Source organism: Canis lupus, chromosome 11, assembly GCF_011100685.1.
Source record: "Canis lupus familiaris isolate Mischka breed German Shepherd chromosome 11, alternate assembly UU_Cfam_GSD_1.0, whole genome shotgun sequence".
Classification (NCBI taxonomy): domain Eukaryota; kingdom Metazoa; phylum Chordata; class Mammalia; order Carnivora; family Canidae; genus Canis; species Canis lupus.
Genome location: NC_049232.1, coordinates 11,840,838 through 11,857,714, shown reverse-complemented (window position 1 = coordinate 11,857,714; position 16,877 = coordinate 11,840,838). Strand labels below are relative to the sequence as shown.

Here is a 16,877-nt window from a genome sequence, read left to right as displayed (position 1 = left end):
TTTTCTGTTATTTTTGCTGCTTTTTCCTAGGGCCCGTTCTCTCCCCCGTGGATTTCTGACAAAGTATGTCGTAATATTTGCCTCTTTTCTCAAACACCACATTATTTCGCACAGGAATTATGATAGTGGTATTGGTTGTCCAAATTTTTAAAATTAGCAGTTGAAAAGGGCTTTGGGTACTTTCAGTTAGTTGGAATGCTCTGCAAAGGTTGTAAGTTCAAATTTCCAGAATTACAAGACTTAAAAGATTAAATAAAAGCAATACAAAAAGAAATAAGAAATATTTTTTAAAAGGCCATGTGATACTCCTTTTTTACTTCTATCCTTCAATATTGTGGACATACTCACTTGTCTTTGAACTAGGCTGATCTTAAATGAAGCAATTCCAAAGTCAGTTTTTTATTTTAAAATTAGGTGTGTGTAATGACTCAGTAAATGCTAATCACATTTTCATCACTTTTGCCAACAAGGACCTCTAACCTATCCTTTGTTTTTACATAGAAACAAGCAGGTTCAAGGCGAAGATGGGTACCACTTTTATCTGCCACAAATCTCTTACTTAAAAAATAAAAATATTTTAAGGCCATCAGAGACTTGATAAAATATCTTCTTATCAACACAGCTCAATAATGAACCACTGTTAAGGGTTTCAGGAATAGGACTTATTCAGAATGCTGGCTTAAAGCCGCAGAAACCACATGCCAGGAAGCAAACTGAAATTCCAATGTGCTGATCTGTTTCTAAATGCTGTTTCATGGGTGTGAGGAGAGCAGTATATACTCATCTTTTAAAAAAGCACTAGAACTTCCTGTTTATAATTTCAAATGTCATAAGTTGAGTACAGAAGGCTATTAAATCACGGCATCCTACTCTGCTCTAGAAGCAATAGAAGTTCTGCCTCTAAAAAAATGAAATCAGAAGGCAAATGGTCTAGAAGCAACAGCTACAGTGAGTGAGAAATGAGGAGCTTATTCATCTCCAGTTGCTGACTTTTAATATTGAGAACGATGACTAGTTTTAGACTCTTCTCAATCACTAACAGGTCAGTATTCTACTTATCTATGAAGATGCAGAGCAACCCTGACATTCTAAATAATGCCAATAAAAATAAAAACTTTTACATAAAATTCAGTCAGCTAACTAGGCAACATCCACTATGTACCTGACACATTACTAGGTACTAGGGACAGACTATTGAGTAAAACCACCAATTTTCTTTAGAAGGTCTAAATAGTAGCAACGGCATGCAGGGAGACCACTATGTGATAGCAGAAATAGATGCAAGGTAAGGGACTGCAGAGAGGAGGTGGGGAACAATTTTGGGGTCAGAGTGGTGATATGAGGGACAGTTTCCGAAAGCAAGTAACCTAAGACGTAGGGGTTGAAGTAAAGAGTGAGTCTTTATTCAGGTAATAGACATGAAAAGAATGATCAACAGCAAGGAGGCATGAAATAGATTGATAGGTCTGGGGTTTAGTATAGCTGGCCCAGAAAGTACAGGGTAGATAAAAGAGAGAAGAGGAAGAGAAGAATACAGATCACACAGGGCTTGTGTGCCATGCTGAAGAGACTCCTAATCCGATCGGCATTTTAGAGAGGTCACTGGTCACAGCACAGAATGTGATTTGAAGGGGGGGGAGACGAGAAGCAGGAAGTCTAAGTGAGAAAGAATAAGCACCTAAACTTAAAATAGTTACATATTTAGAAGAAAGAATCAACAGATTTGGCAAAGAACAAGATTTGAGAGTAATAGATAGCTAAGAAAGAAGGCAATATATACGGATTCCTAGCTTTTGAGCTTAGGAAACAAGATGATAGTGTCGAAACCAAAATCAGGAATACAAGAAAAGAATATCTAAAAAAGAGAGTAGTGGTGAGTTACAACATGTTAGGGCCAAAATTCAGATACTGACATCTTTTGGAATATCTGCTCATTCACTCTCTCTTCTCTATCATACATCACATGACCCCATCCCCTTTCACCCAGAGCCGAGGTAAAAGACCAGCGATGGACCTCTAACCCAGGATGGGTTGAGGACTGGAGCCAGCAGAGGTTCTTCCTTTGGACAGGAGTTGTAAGGATTCTGTAGTCGAGGCTGGCACCTTTCAGGGTGGCACCTGAAACCCTGGACACAGCCAGAGAATGAAAGCTGTCTGGAGAACTGGGAGAGAAAAGGAGGGAGAAGAGAAGTGGGGTGGAAATTGAGGAAAAGCAGAGATGAGCATAAAATGGAAGGAAAAGGGGCAAGAAGGAAATACATACATGAACCAGCTCAGTTTCTGAGAGCTCTCTAGATCCCGACCATAGTCCCCTGCAAGGTAAAACTGAGTTCTTGCCCTTAGACTTAAGAAATGCCACAATCCTAATAAAAGGCCTTTGTAGCTTAGCTCAGTGAGTCATGTAAAATGCTGAGGTTCAGGTGCATGTCCAAACACCAAAGGGAGCTAAATATGAGAGTGTACATCTTATAGGAAAGATTTGCACCAGAGAGAGATTATAGGGTCCAGAATAGTGACAGTAGTTAAACTTGCTAGACAGGCTAGAGAGTGTAGTGTCAGAAGCTAAAGAAAGAACTGAAGGGGAACACCAGAGTACAGGTCAGAATCCTATTCAAGGAAACTGATGAATAGGTAGGGAGGAGCTAAACTCAGTGGCTGTGAGGTAATGGGAAGGTAGCAGGTCAGGATCACAATGGCTATATTATTAGGAGCAAAGATGTTATTCTGATAAGGAAAAGAAGACCGTGAGAAGCAGTTAAAGGAGGATGATGGCGGTGACTGGGTGGCTCAATGGGTTAAGTGCCTGCCTCTGGCTCAGGTCATGACCTCCAGGGTTCTGGGATGGAGCCCCCGCAGAGGGCTCCCTGCTCAGTGAGGAGGCTTCTCTCTCTCCCCCTTTGTTCCTCTCCACTACTTGTTCTCTCTCTCTCAAATAAATTACAAAAAAAAAAAAAAAAAGACAGAGGATGATGAGTGTTCAGGTACAAACTAGTTTATTAACTGAGTTACATTCAGATAGAGGGAGAGTCAGAAGCAATCAATAAAATAAGTAATAAAAGAAAGGGACATGGCAAATTAAGAGCGACTGGCCCTGAACAGAAGGAGAAAAGAAAAACTAATTCCTCCGCACCCCTCCCTCACACCAGCCAAGTCCAATAAGAACAAACTATCAGTCTAGGGTTCCTTTTAGAAGAAACAAAGACTCATAAGAAACTTTAGAGAGCTTCATCATATGCCACTTTTTAAATACCAAAATACAAGGAAGATCATATCTAAAACAATGACTACCATCATAAAATGTTAGATGTTAAAAGGCTAAATGTCTACAAAAGGCCTGCCTCTACTAAAAATACAAAATAAGTAAGTAATTGCCAATTTAGTAAATATTTAAGGAGTGTAAGTAGTATTATAACAATATACAAAAACATGTCAACTGTGGCTTTGTAATTAACAGATAAATTAAACACATTACGCACGTTGCCAAGTGTCTGTGTCAAAAGGGTATATATGACCTTTTATGCCCACCAACAGTGAGTAAGACTGCCTGTCCATGTAGTGATGCCCTTAGTCCAAGAGACAATGATGTTTTACATTGCTCAGCCTATCCCTTCCTGTTATAGGAGTTATCTATTTAATAAAGGTATTATCAGTAACTACAGTAAGAGAAAAGGAAACAAAAAAAGAGAAAATGTGATAGGACAAATAGAAATAAAGGAAAAAAAATTCAATAGTTACATAGGCAGAACCATGCTCCTGGGTGCCTTGTCTCCCTCTTGGTAAAAATATCATACTGAGTTTTTATTGGAGATCTTTAAAGTTAACCTAAGGTTTCAAGAAATTATTTACTACTTGATTTCTTTAATGCACTAGAGAAAAATAATCCAAATAAAGAGTACAGATTTATGAAAGGGACTTATAAGCCACAGTACAGATTGTTGCAGATGCTGTAGCCATAAAAAATCATAATACACATATATGCTCAAGGAATTTGGGAAGTAAACAAGAATGAGAAATATTACACTTCTTCCATACTTGGACCAGTGTCTGTAGCTTTTAGGTTTCAGAGCTGAAGAATAAAAACAGGACTTTGAAACAAATTCAGCCTTCAGCATTTGTCAGACATCTTCTTAGAGATAGATGGTGATGAGGAGGGAAGGCAAGCTTAGGAACCCATGAGTGAGAACAAAAACCATTTTGGTTCTATTAGCACAGTTAGTTCTGCAAAGTCAGGTAGGCCATGGAGGAACTACAACTTCAAAAATCCATCAATTATTGTGATCAAATAAAGGGGTTTACACAATGAAAATAATACTGCTAACTTTGAAAACACCACCACTACCAAAACCACTTTATCACTCCCTTCTTGAAACAGTCTCTTGGTTTCCTAGATTCTAAACTTCCTTGGCTCTTTCTCCTCCCCTGGCTACCTTTCTTCAGTCTCTTTGACTTATTCTTCCCCATCTCTCTGAGATTGAAGTCCACAGTGTCTTGGAATGGTCATGCCTCTTTCCTTGGCTACTTAGAGTTACTTCCAACTTCAGACACTTTTTCTGGGCTAGATATTAACATATCATACTGGTCATCTTGTTCTGACTTCCCCAGCAATAACCACAAAACCTGGACATTCTAGGAAAAGCCCTGCCTGAAGGTAATGGAGAGTAAACGGAAGCAGAAAGACTCTGGGGGAGTCTCAGCTGGCTAAGCCTTATGTCAAGATGGGAACCTATGAAAGTCAGTTACCATCTCTTTAGAGAGCAGCTGAGGGCTAACTGTGGTCTGCCTGGTTCAAGAGTTGTGGCAGAAGTTAACTGTCGCAGGGCAGGGTACAGCCAGAATACAGGACTCACTGAGGGAGTAGGGGAAACCCAGAAAGGAAAAAAAACACTCAAGAGATTTCTAAACCTGGAGCACTCGTACAAAGAACTGATTCAAAGCAGGTCAGAGAAACAAAAAAGATGTGAAGTGAGGGTGGAGCTGTCTACAAAACGTTTGTGGGTAAAGCCTAAACTAAAACATTAACTGCTAAGACAACCACTCCTGGTAGAAAAATAGTAAAACCCAGAATCTCTATTTCTTAACTTCTATAATGTCCAGGGTAAAATCCAGAAGGACATAGTATATGAAGAACCAGGAAACAGAAACACTTTCCTTCTCTGTAGGCAAAAATGGCTATTACCAATATCTTCAATGATTCATACATGCATATATCTGTAAAAATTCTCCTTAATGAGTTATGATCTTATCAGAGAAATAAAAAATCCCAGCAAAGAGACAGAAATAATAAAAAACTGTTAACCGATCAGCCACAGAATATCTATCACTGGATAAAAGACTAGAGGATATTCACAAAGTCTCAAAGTTATTATCTCACAAATTACTTAATAACTGCAAACAGAAAAAGGTGCCTTTAAAATGGAGAAATCTGGCAGACAATATCCAAACCCACTGACTAGGGTTCAGCATCACTAGTAAAGGGACAAGCATGGATATGACACAATGTAGTATTATTCTTTTTATACTATACAATTACAATTTTTCATTAGGTTTGAAATATTTTTCAAACAGTTGGAGGGAAACACAAAGAATAAAAGTTAGAAGACTATTATATATCAAGGAAGAATGAAAGCAGTTGTCCTGGGATCCATTCACTTTCTTTATCAGGAAGAAACTGTAGGAAAAGTAGATAAAGAAGTTTAACATACTTGCTAATAATATACTGTTAACTGGTCCTCCTAGTAAGCAGGCTAATGATTTTTGTTAGGAGGAAAGTCCTCACCTGAAAAATGTTCTTAGCAGGTTATCCCTTGTTAAGGGCACTTATAGTAAACAAACCCCAAAATCTGTAGATTTGTAAGTCATGGCCCAATGGAGAAAATCACTTAAGCTATCCAACCCTGGGGACTAGAGTGGAGAAATTTCAAAATCTAAATGCATTTTGTTATGAGGTAATAACTACACTTCCTCATTTAGAAATCTTGTCTAGTCTGGGCCACAAAGTACCTGTCTGACGTAGAAAGGAAGGACATGTGGCATCACCCAGAGTCCCAGATCTGTCTCCTTGCTTCACATGCCTTTGACTGCATGTCTCTGAAACTATGAGTAAAGCTGGACTCTAGCTAAGATCTCTAACATGTGTCTGATTTGATTCTTTGTATTGGCTGACAGGCAAAAGATCAAAAATAATTATGATCAAAGCCTAACTTTAATTAATACTATTACTTTAGTAGGATAAGTGAACTAAATGTTAATTTGATACAGATAATGAACACACTATCCTCACAGGAAAAATAAGGCATCTTTTACCCTATGAACTTAAAGGAGAAAACAACCAAAAATATATAAAATTACCGAGAAACTTTCTCAACAAATTTTTAAAAAGCAAACATAACTAGAAATATCACAAAATGCTAATATATGAAAATATATCATGATAAACCTGTAAGCCAGTGAGTGTACACAACCCAGAACTCTTCTAAACATGTCCTGTGAAATAAGAATCTGCGTCATTTACAGAGCTGTGGTGAAAATCAAATGACAGGATATAAATATTATCATAATCTACACCATTTTTCCTATTTGTGGTCCTACGAATGCCAACCACTTAGAAACAGGCTATGAAGAAGCAGGAGACCAGGCAATCCTAACAGCTGATGCAAGCTCCAAGGTTGGTCTGAGTGGGAGACTCGAGAACGTCCAAAGAGACGAAGAATGAAACAAAATTAGAAAGTTTTAAAATAGAGAAGTAAGGGTAGCAGTCACAGCAAAGTCTCAAAGAACTTGCATGTTCTCTGTGTACAGGAATACTCAGCTTACAGAAAAGTAACAGTCTCAGCGAGGAACAAGTAAGAAAAAATAAGCATAGAGAGCTGTGCTCACATTTAACTGTGAGGAATTAAAGAATCTGAAAATATGTTGCACATCTTTGGGTCTTTGTTTCCTACATGAAGATGAGTATCATGTTTACTATATATCCTCATCGAATCTCTAGGAAAGTAGAATCTAGATATATTTCAGGAAGTTCTTGCCTTACTGAAGCAGCACAATTAAGTAGCTACCTCCATTCAATTCTTAATCCATTCCTAATCACTTCATTACCATCCACCTAATAGCTTTTGACCTTAGGAAAGCTGCTTGACTTCTCTAAGCTTCAGTTTAATATTCTGTAAGATTGGGACAAGATTGATATCAACTTCATAAGACAGTGAATATAAAAGACACAATGTAGTATCTGGCATATAGTAAATGCTTAATAAAAGCCAGGCATTACCTTTGCTATTTAAGAAGGAATTTCTTGAACATTTTGATTGATTTCAGTATATGTATTAATTCTACCATCTCCTTCTCTAGCTAACTAACAGGAATCTGTAAAAGTTGATAAGCTACTTTAATTTCCAAAGAAAAGGAACTATTTCAGAAGACAGTACTTTTACTAACATCAAAGGTAAAGGCATGAATACTATTAGAAAAGGCAGCAAAGACTTGGTATTCATACATTATAGTCCATAAAATTAGAACCTATGATTTTATAGTATCATAAAGATCAGGCCATTTTTTTTCTTGGCCAGAAAACACAAACTCCCATTTCTAAAAATACCTCAGGTTTCTTCTTGAGGAAGTCAGCTTGCAACAAAATACCCTATTATCATAGAAGGCAAGTATAGGACAATATGTCACGAACAAGTCTATAAAAATATAGTGGCTTATATAGTATAAGCCAAAGAAAAATTCATCTGGAAAAACAAATTACGTAGAGGCTTTTCTCCAAATTTAATTGAGACTGTAAGTTTTCTGTTTTGTGACTATTTCTTTGATACTCCCATGTAGATGATGAACACTTCCTGAAGAACTCACAAATGACGTTTCAATTAAAAAAAAAATCCTCTGTACATTTGGTTTTTTTAGAAAAGTACCCTACTTTTGTAAAAAGAATTATGAACAAGAAATAAAATTTCAAATGTGGGAAAAGCATACACTCTTTCTAGTACACTTTTTATTCTGGTTTTTACATTTCAATGTAATCCAGTTTTTACATAACATTATGAAAGAAGTCGATGTCAGAGTACTGAATCTAGACCACTACTACTAAGAATTTGAAGAATACACATACTATTAATTTTACAAATGCAAGGAATATATAGGCTATGAATTTTAGCTTTCTATGAAGCAACAATCCCATAGTGGTCCTTAATAATCATATTAAACCAGGAAATCAAAGAAACAAGGTCACAACACTGCAATCTTATAAACCTATATACTTTAATTATCACTGAGTCTGATTTCCTATAGCTGATGAACTTGAAGAATAACAGAAAATAATGTTCACATACAGATCAAATAGGACTTTTCTTTCTAATTAAAATAAATTTACTATTGAGAGCTACAGAAAGATTAATAAATATATTTTGATCTCAAACTCTTTACACACTGCATATAAACTTATTGTATATATCTTTTCCAGGGTAAAATAAAAGCAGCAGTTAAACAGCCGTTTAAAGCATCTGAATAATTTAGGACTACAAAAATGACTATTCAGAAGAAATTACAGGGAAAAATTTAGGTAAGGAATGTAATTTAGTAAGGATCTTGGTTAAGAGAAAGTGAAAGAGAAAAGTGGATAAATAGCAATTTCTCATCTCAGTGCTACACTAAAAAAACTACAGATTTTATTTCTTGGAGGAATTTCATGGGAAAAAAGGTACATGAAAAAGCCTACATGTGTGATCCATATTGACACAAACAATAATATGGACTCACATAGAGAATATTTAGCTAAATGATTAGATAAAAGAGGGATTAAAATTTTGAGAAAGAAAAGATACAGTGAATGGATTCTATGAATTTTGTAGACTTGTGAATATAAAACCAATAAAAAATACCCCACAAAAAACATAGTCAAAGAACCACCATGCCCCACCACTATTTCTACTCGGATTAACTGTGATAACTTTGTCCTATAAAACACTTTACCACTCCTTCCAAAGGAAAAAATGGTGTGAAGCTTTGATGATCTAACTCAATTAAAATATTGTTAGAGAATTCTCTTGCTCTTTTATCTGTCTCAAAAGTTGAAGTTATACCAAAATATAATAGTCAAACATACATGCAAAATGACCCTGCAATTAAGATAATTGTTGGTACCAAATGTTGTTTTTAAGTTCTGCAATAAAACAGTCTCCCAGACATTTAATAGTATGTCATTTGGTAAATGAAAGTTTCCACAAAGTAAGAGCAGTGAGAAGACCTAAAAATTATGCTAGTGAAGAGTCTGGCTGAAAGAAATGAAAATACAGATCATTTTTGTCCAACACTAATTTTATTTCAAGTTACTACAGAGCTGAATAAAATGCTGACATCACCACACAAAAATTTATTGAGCTGGCAATAGGCAAAGCATGATGTCAGCCACCAATATTACCATCTGCATTACCAAACAGCACGAACGCTTTAATTCTTGAACTTAATGTCAACTATGTGTAAAGTTAGAGTGAAAATTAAAATTTCAGGCATGAGGCATTATTAAGCATAGATGAGTTTAGTTTGGCATAGGTTCTATGTAAATTATTATAGTACTTTAAACAAATTCAGTAAAAAACATGGAAAAATGCAACCTTAAACATATTACAATTTTCTAAATGTGCTAGCTACATTCTTCACCAAATAGACCCATAAAAATAAGTCTGTCAACTGGCAATAATATTCAAATAACCAATATCACACACACACACACACACACACACACACACACACAGCAGGCTGAGAGGAGACACAGAAACACACACACACACACACATATATACATACACACACACACACACACACACACACACACACACACACACACAAGGCCTTACCTTCATAGCATGAATTTCTTCAAGCAATCGTTGTGCTCGTCTCTGGTTTTTTAACAGTGCATCTTCAGTACCTCTGTGAAAATACATGAAAATATACAGCCAGGTATTTTAGACTCAGATCATAATGAAAAGTCTCTTCATTTCTCTTAGAAAAGAATACTCTCTAAATAACAAACATTGTTATCCTACACTACCCGACACAGATACCAATTCCATCAACAAACCCAAGTTTTTGGCAAATATAAGCACTGTTTGGCATTATATTAATGACTATCACTACGAGTAATAGTCATTGGCCTTTTAATTCCTTAATGGAAAGCTGAATAATATATTTTTTAAAGATTTATTTATTTACTCATTCATTCACTCATTCATTCATTCATGATAGAGAGAGAGAGGCAGAGACAAAGGCAGAGGGAGAAGGGAGAAGCAGGCTCCGTGCCGGGAGCCCGATGTGGAACTCGATTCCGGGACTCCAGGATCGCACCCTGGGCCAAAGGCAGGTGCCAAACCGCTGAGCCACCCAGGGATCCCCTGAACAATACTTTTTAATCAACTGTTTAATGGCACATTGTATTTGATGTAACATAAGCTGAATTCATGAGCTATAACTAAAGGTCAGATGTAGTTTTATTAAATAAAATTTGTTCTCTGGAATTAAAAGAGTACATAAAGAGAAATATCTGATTACATCAGAGAGAAAGGTTATTTATGATAGAATAAGAAATTAATCAGGAACAAATTACATGTGAAGACTAAATATTTAGGTTGAAAGCATTAAAACTGTAATATGCTTACTCTAATACTAATGATAATGAAATTAGAAAATATTAAAAAATAGATGGAACATAGTATTTTGATAAGCACTTCCACAAGGTAATCAAGATTTCAAATTATTCAGTAATTCAAGGAATAAAGTGATATAAAACCTTTAAAACTGATTCAAGGAATTACTAGATTTATTAAACATCAACCTCTTAAAATAACTTCCAACAACATAAAATTCATAAATAATTCCAAAGGACCTTCATTCTGAAAAGGCCAGAAGGAGCACTCTGGAGAAAAAAAAAAAAAAAACAAAAAAAAAACCAGAAGAATTTACTGTGTATCTTAAGTGAATGTGGCCCAAACCATATAAGGACATGCTGACACAGCACACTGTATTCCACTCAAATCCTCTCTCCATATAAAACAAAGTGCTGTATGAGTAAGAACCTCAATTATTCCTTCTCGTCCCACCCTCAAATTTGTAAATACTGAATAAAAACAACTTCTGACATTTTATTGGTCATAGGATCATGACTTCAAGTGACTAACTTTTTTGACTTCAGTCTGCCAACACTCCTGACAAGTTTTCGGATAACCAACACTCGGATTCTCTTCACTTCTTTTCTCATCTTCACAACCTTTGAGGAATAAAAGCAAAATTAGAAAGGTTCTCTTTTAATTCAAGAAGAAACACTTTATGTTGAGTCTTAATATTACAGTTTAACTCCAGTCACTTTAACCAAATTTTCAACCATATTCACAGTTTGATGAAATCAAACTTCTTCCATAAACAGTGAAGGAGTAAATCAACATTCTAAAAATGTGTCTGAAGACTTAAGAGAAACAAGCTATGATTTTTTTAAAAAGTCACAGCATTCTTGATGATTAGTATTTTAACAGTGCATTTATATTTTGTGTTTGGAAAATAATAAATGGTGAGTTCCCTGAGATTACAGAGCATCATACTCATCTTTGGACGCTTGTGATTTAAAACAAGCTTTACCCATACTGGCAGTAATTTAATTTACTGAATGAGTGTTTATATTATCCAAAGCAAATGTGTGAAAGTGGTAATATTTTACTTATTTATACAGAAACCCTTGCATTTTTTTTTCCAGTAATAAATATCAAGCATTAACTTTAAAAGAAATGTTAAAAACTTAAGAGTGCATGTATACACGCACACACACTGACAGATGCTTTAAATCATCCCGTTTGACAAAAGTGCTGAACTCTAAGAACAGAAAAACAGAAAGAGTGGCCAAGAAGTGAAAATATTCTAACGATGAAGAACTACATGTTTAAGAGTACTTAGTTACTTAGTACAACGGGATGCTATCATTTTGAGTTTATATTCTGCCTGTCATTATTAGGAGTCATATATCTTATCAATTCTATAATGTCCTTCTTCCCGTTCTCTAATTAAAGAACTATGTAAAATTCAGGTCAGATATAATCTTTCCTAACAAATCTTCCAATGACTTCTTCAGGTAGAGATATCCCCTCCAACCTCTGTATTCCCACGAAACTTTGTAGGTAGGATCTGTATCACTGTACTGTTCCTAACTGCTAACTGCTCATGTGGCCATCTTATTCTATAGCCTGGGCACTCCTAGAGGACAGGGGCCTTGTGACATTTGATATTCTCTGAGCCTTGCAAGAGTGCCTGGCACATAGAATCCCTCAGATTCTCCTTGTCAAAATAGCAATATCAATATCATACTGCTTCTTCAAGGCTCTTGCATTTGGCTTTAACATATTCTTTTACTCTCAGTATATTGCATCCCCTTAGTCAGTGAAAATACTGGCAATCAATGTACAATTTATCTCTGCCCTAACTTTTGCCACCAGTCTCGGTGACACAGATATTCATGTTATATAACCTATCCATTATTATATCCTCACTTGTTGAATTTCTTTTTTCATGATCTAATCTTATTCAATCTCAGCACTCACGTCCAAGGTCACACTATAGTCCTTGTTATCACCATAAGGGTTCTATTTTTATAACCATTAATTCAAATACTCTACACTGAGATCACAATGCCTATCAGTTTCCTTGTTCAATTCCACCTACCAACACCATCTTTGACTTCACTGGGACCAACAAGTTCACTGATTCCTGTACTTTATTTTAAAAGATCAGTTCTGTTCTTTTTAATTTTCCTACTAGTCAGCTTATATACATGATCCACACTTGCCAATACCTTAAACTCCATCCTTCCTGTTAGCAATCTCTCTAGTTAATCCTGGATGAAAACATCATCCTGAGTTGTTTTTCTCCCCCAAAGACTTATTTATTTATTTTAGAAGGGGGCAGGAGAGGGAGGGAGGATCCTCAAGTAGACTCCACACTGAGTGCAGAGCCAGGAGAGGGGCTCAATCCCAGGATCCCAAGATCATGACCTGAGCTGAAACCAAGAGTTGGCAACCTAACCAACTGAGACACCTAGGCACCCCTCATCCTGAGTTCTTTTTTCGCAGTGCCCCCCCCCCTGCCCCCACCAAGAGCTGGGAAATACTTGAGATATTCTATCTACTTTAAATTCATTATAATTAACCTAAAATAGGTTCCTACACTCTTAGCTAACCTATTATATTTTTTGGGTCAATTTCTTCTATAATGACTATTAAACCTTTGCCTGTTTTCTCAAACAGCTAAACTTCCTCTTTCTCTTTTCCAATTTTATGGAGAAAATGAACATCAGAGGGGAACCATCATCTTTCTACCACCATGAATGCAAATTTACATGTATCATCTACTGTCCTCTATAACAAAGTTATAAGAAATTCTCCCACAGTATCTGACATTCATCTCCTTCCTAGTTGTGTTTTGGATCTCATCTTTTCTGCCTTCCTAGAACCTGTACTACAGACTACCCCTTTACTCTAGCACTGTCAATCTCTTCAATGGATGTTTCTATTGATTTTTCATTGTCCTTGACTCACTTTCACTAGAAGCAAGACAAAACATCCTCATTATAAAGATCACTAAGAGTACCCTCTTTCTGTAACTGCCCCAGAGCCAAGCTTTCAGAGGCTCAAACTCTCCATTTTTGCATGCCACATAATTCCAGTTAGATTTCCATTTCCATTAGTCCACTAAAAACTGTTACAATAGACACTAACGATTTCTAAAAAGTCCCTCAAATACAACAGAAATTTTTCAGGCTTCACTTTACTTGCAATTTCAGGAGCATTTGACATTTTTGAGCACTTTCTTTCTTTTTTTTTTTAAAGATTATATTTATTTATTCATGAGAGACATACAGAGAAAGAGAGGCAGAGACACAGGCAGAAGGAGAAGCAGGCTCCATGCAGGGAGCCCGACATGGAACTCAATCCCAGGTCTCCAGGATCAGGCCCTAGGCTGAAGGCGGCGCTAAACCGCTGAGCCACCTGGGCTGCCCTTTTGACCACTTTCTAGGAACATTTTCCTCTTCTTTTCATGATAAAATACTCTCCAGGGTTTCATCCATCCTCTCGAGCCACTCTACCTTGGTCTTTGAACATTCATCCACTCTTACCAGTCATAAGTTCAAGGGGCAGCCCTAAGCCAATCTTCTTTTAACAATATACTTTTTAGACCTAAGTGATCTTACCTGTATAATTCCTACCTAAACAAATTGACTCAATAATTTCTGCCTTCAGCTAAGATCTCTCTAGCTCCAGACCTAACTGTGCAACTGCTTGATATTTCCTTTTGAGCATGCTTAAAATAACCTATGATGCACACTTGAACCCATGTTCTTCACCTCCAAATGGATTCCTTTTTCGTTTTAAATTTTAGAGAAAAGAACCCTTTTGTTCAATTAAAAACTGAGGGTTCATTTTAAGCTTTCTTTTCTAGATCCCTCACAATGAATCTGTTATCAAGTCATGTTAATTTTACCTCCTAAATATATCTCAAATTGTACCACTTCTTCCCCTATCGTGACCTCCTAACTCTCTTGGCTGAGTTACTGGTAACTGGTTTGTCTTTATCCATTCTTGCCCCTCTCTAACCAGTTATCCACATTTCACTCAGAATACATATCTTAACACAAGATTTGACGACAGAACTTTACTTAATTAATTCTCTTTGGTGGTTTCTAGTTTGTCTTAGGATGGCCAGCCACATGGGCCTTCTTTAACTCCTCTGTCTTCCCCATGCTCCCACCTACCACCAGGTCTTTACACTTGTTTCCTCTGGTAGGACTGCTCTTTTTATCATTCTTTCATTTTATCCTTCTGATTTTGGTTTAACTGTCATTTCTCAGTGAAATCATTTCTGACCTTCTAGAGAGGGTTAAAATCCCCCTTTATAAGTACTTAAGAGTGCTTCTAGAACTTATCATGACCATTATTTTAAGTTTAATATACTACTTGTAATATGATTACAATCTGATGTGTCCTCTTCCCAATAGGTTATAAATTCCATGAAGGTCAAGTGTCTGGTTTTATTCAACATTACATTGTACCATCTAATGTATTGACGATACAGTGTGAAGTTTCAATAAACCTATATTATTTAAGTAACCAGAAAGGTTATAATACTTGTTCGTTCACTGTTTCAAATGCCTAATAAATTAACAAAGTGCAGAGTAATCAGGTTTCTTTCCCACTAGATAGGCTAACTCCTTTGGAAGTTATTTTGAAGTTAGGTTTAGAAAAGAAATTTACTTGCATATTAAAAAGCCATTTAGATTAAAGTGAAAAAAATTCTTACATTTCATATGTAGGAAAATGGAGGTTTATGACACATAACTTGAAAGTCATTTATAAAATAAATTAATAGTGAGTGATAAATTATGCACCAGAATGTATTAACAACTGTTTCTAACTGCTATACCCTGCAGGTGCATAAGATGATTATATGCTTTTTGCTAACTGCTGTTAACCAAACTTAACTAACGAAATACAGTGAACAGAGTTGGTCCTCAGTTACATTCCAATCATGGGAAAGCTAAACTCCAATTTTAAAATTCCAATTTAAGAAGTACTATGTTTGCCATTATTGCATTAGGGAATTCTAAAAGAAAAGGGAATGCTTTATATATGTAGCTGCATGCCAAAACCAAAAAATCCTTTTCTAGCTTATTGACTTTTCCAAGATTTGTGTGTAGGCAGTAGGAAAATTTGATTAAGTTTAATACATTTGAAAAAAGTAAGTACATTCATTTTATGTAACAATGGAAATTTTATTTTTATTTTTTTACAACTGCCTACCCAAAGCACTTTGCTTTCTTCAAGCATTTAACTTTATTTTTGCAAAACTGACAAACAGGTACCAAGAGCCTCTTAGGATTCAAAATTCATTTTCACTTAGGAAGTTGGTTGACAAGAAACCCACAAGTCAACAGACAGGCCTAAAATGTTCAATACTGTCAGTAGGCCGATGCACTACTTAAGAGCAATGTGCTCTGGTTTTCCAACCAAAAGCACAGACCTACCATTGTTAGAAATGTGAAGAAAGTATGATACTGTCTGGGAGGGAAGGAAGGAAAGAGAAATAGATCAAGGAGAAAATAAAGGCCTAACAATGGAATGAAATGTGTTGACAAAGAAGAAACAGGAAAAAAAGAGAAGGGAAGACCTTGAAGAAAGAAACTGAATGACAAATCTCCAGAAGAGTGAACGTAAACACAGGAAAGGGAGCCGCAGAGAGCAAAAGCTGGCTGGCAGGGTTTTAATTCAAGGAGATTCCAAAGAATCTCCAGTTCAGGGATGAGAAATCCAATTTGTATTAGAATAATTCAATTATGGGGACAGATGTTCATAGCCCAACAATGAATTGTGCAATTAAAGCCCCTTTCTAGGGGATCCCTGGGTGGCTCAGTGATTTAGTGCCTGCCTTTGGCCCAGGGCGTGATCCTGGGACCAGGATTGAGTCTCACGTTGGGCTCCCAGCATGGAGCCTGCCTCTCCCTCTGCCTGGGTCTCTGCCTCTCTCTCTATGTCTATCATAAATAAATAATCTTTAAGAAAAATAAAAATAAAAATAAAAATAGAAATAGAAATAAAACCCCTTTCTAGGGACACGTGGGTGGCTCAGTGGCTGAGCGTCTGCCTTTGGCTCAGAACATGATCTCAGGATCCAGGATCGAGTCCTACATCAGGCTCCTAGCATGGAGCCTGCTTTTCCCTCTGTCTGTGTCTCTGCCTCTCTCTCTGTCTCTGTCTCTGTGTCTCTCATGAATAAATACGATCTTTAAAAAAAAAAAAACCAAAAACCTTTTTATAGTTCTACATTCCAAGTAGACAATGTAGATCAGTAGA

The 16,877-nt window shown here is 36.3% G+C and overlaps 1 protein-coding gene across 5 annotated transcripts in view; it reads right to left on the bottom strand.

Annotated features, from left to right (window-relative positions):
- Positions 1 to 16,877, bottom strand: part of SRFBP1 (serum response factor binding protein 1) — a 64,432-nt gene that overhangs the window by 38,792 nt on the left and 8,763 nt on the right. For 4 of the 5 annotated variants that reach the window (XM_038551931.1, XM_038551933.1, XM_038551930.1 and 1 more), the window contains 2 exons: positions 11,169 to 11,257; positions 9,852 to 9,924 (listed from right to left, as the gene is read on the bottom strand). In XM_038551931.1, the coding sequence (XP_038407859.1) occupies positions 9,852 to 9,924; positions 11,169 to 11,257 (162 nt within the window). The remainder of the gene's footprint in view (positions 1 to 9,851; positions 9,925 to 11,168; positions 11,258 to 16,877) is intronic. The other variant, XM_038551934.1, reaches the window with a different exon arrangement.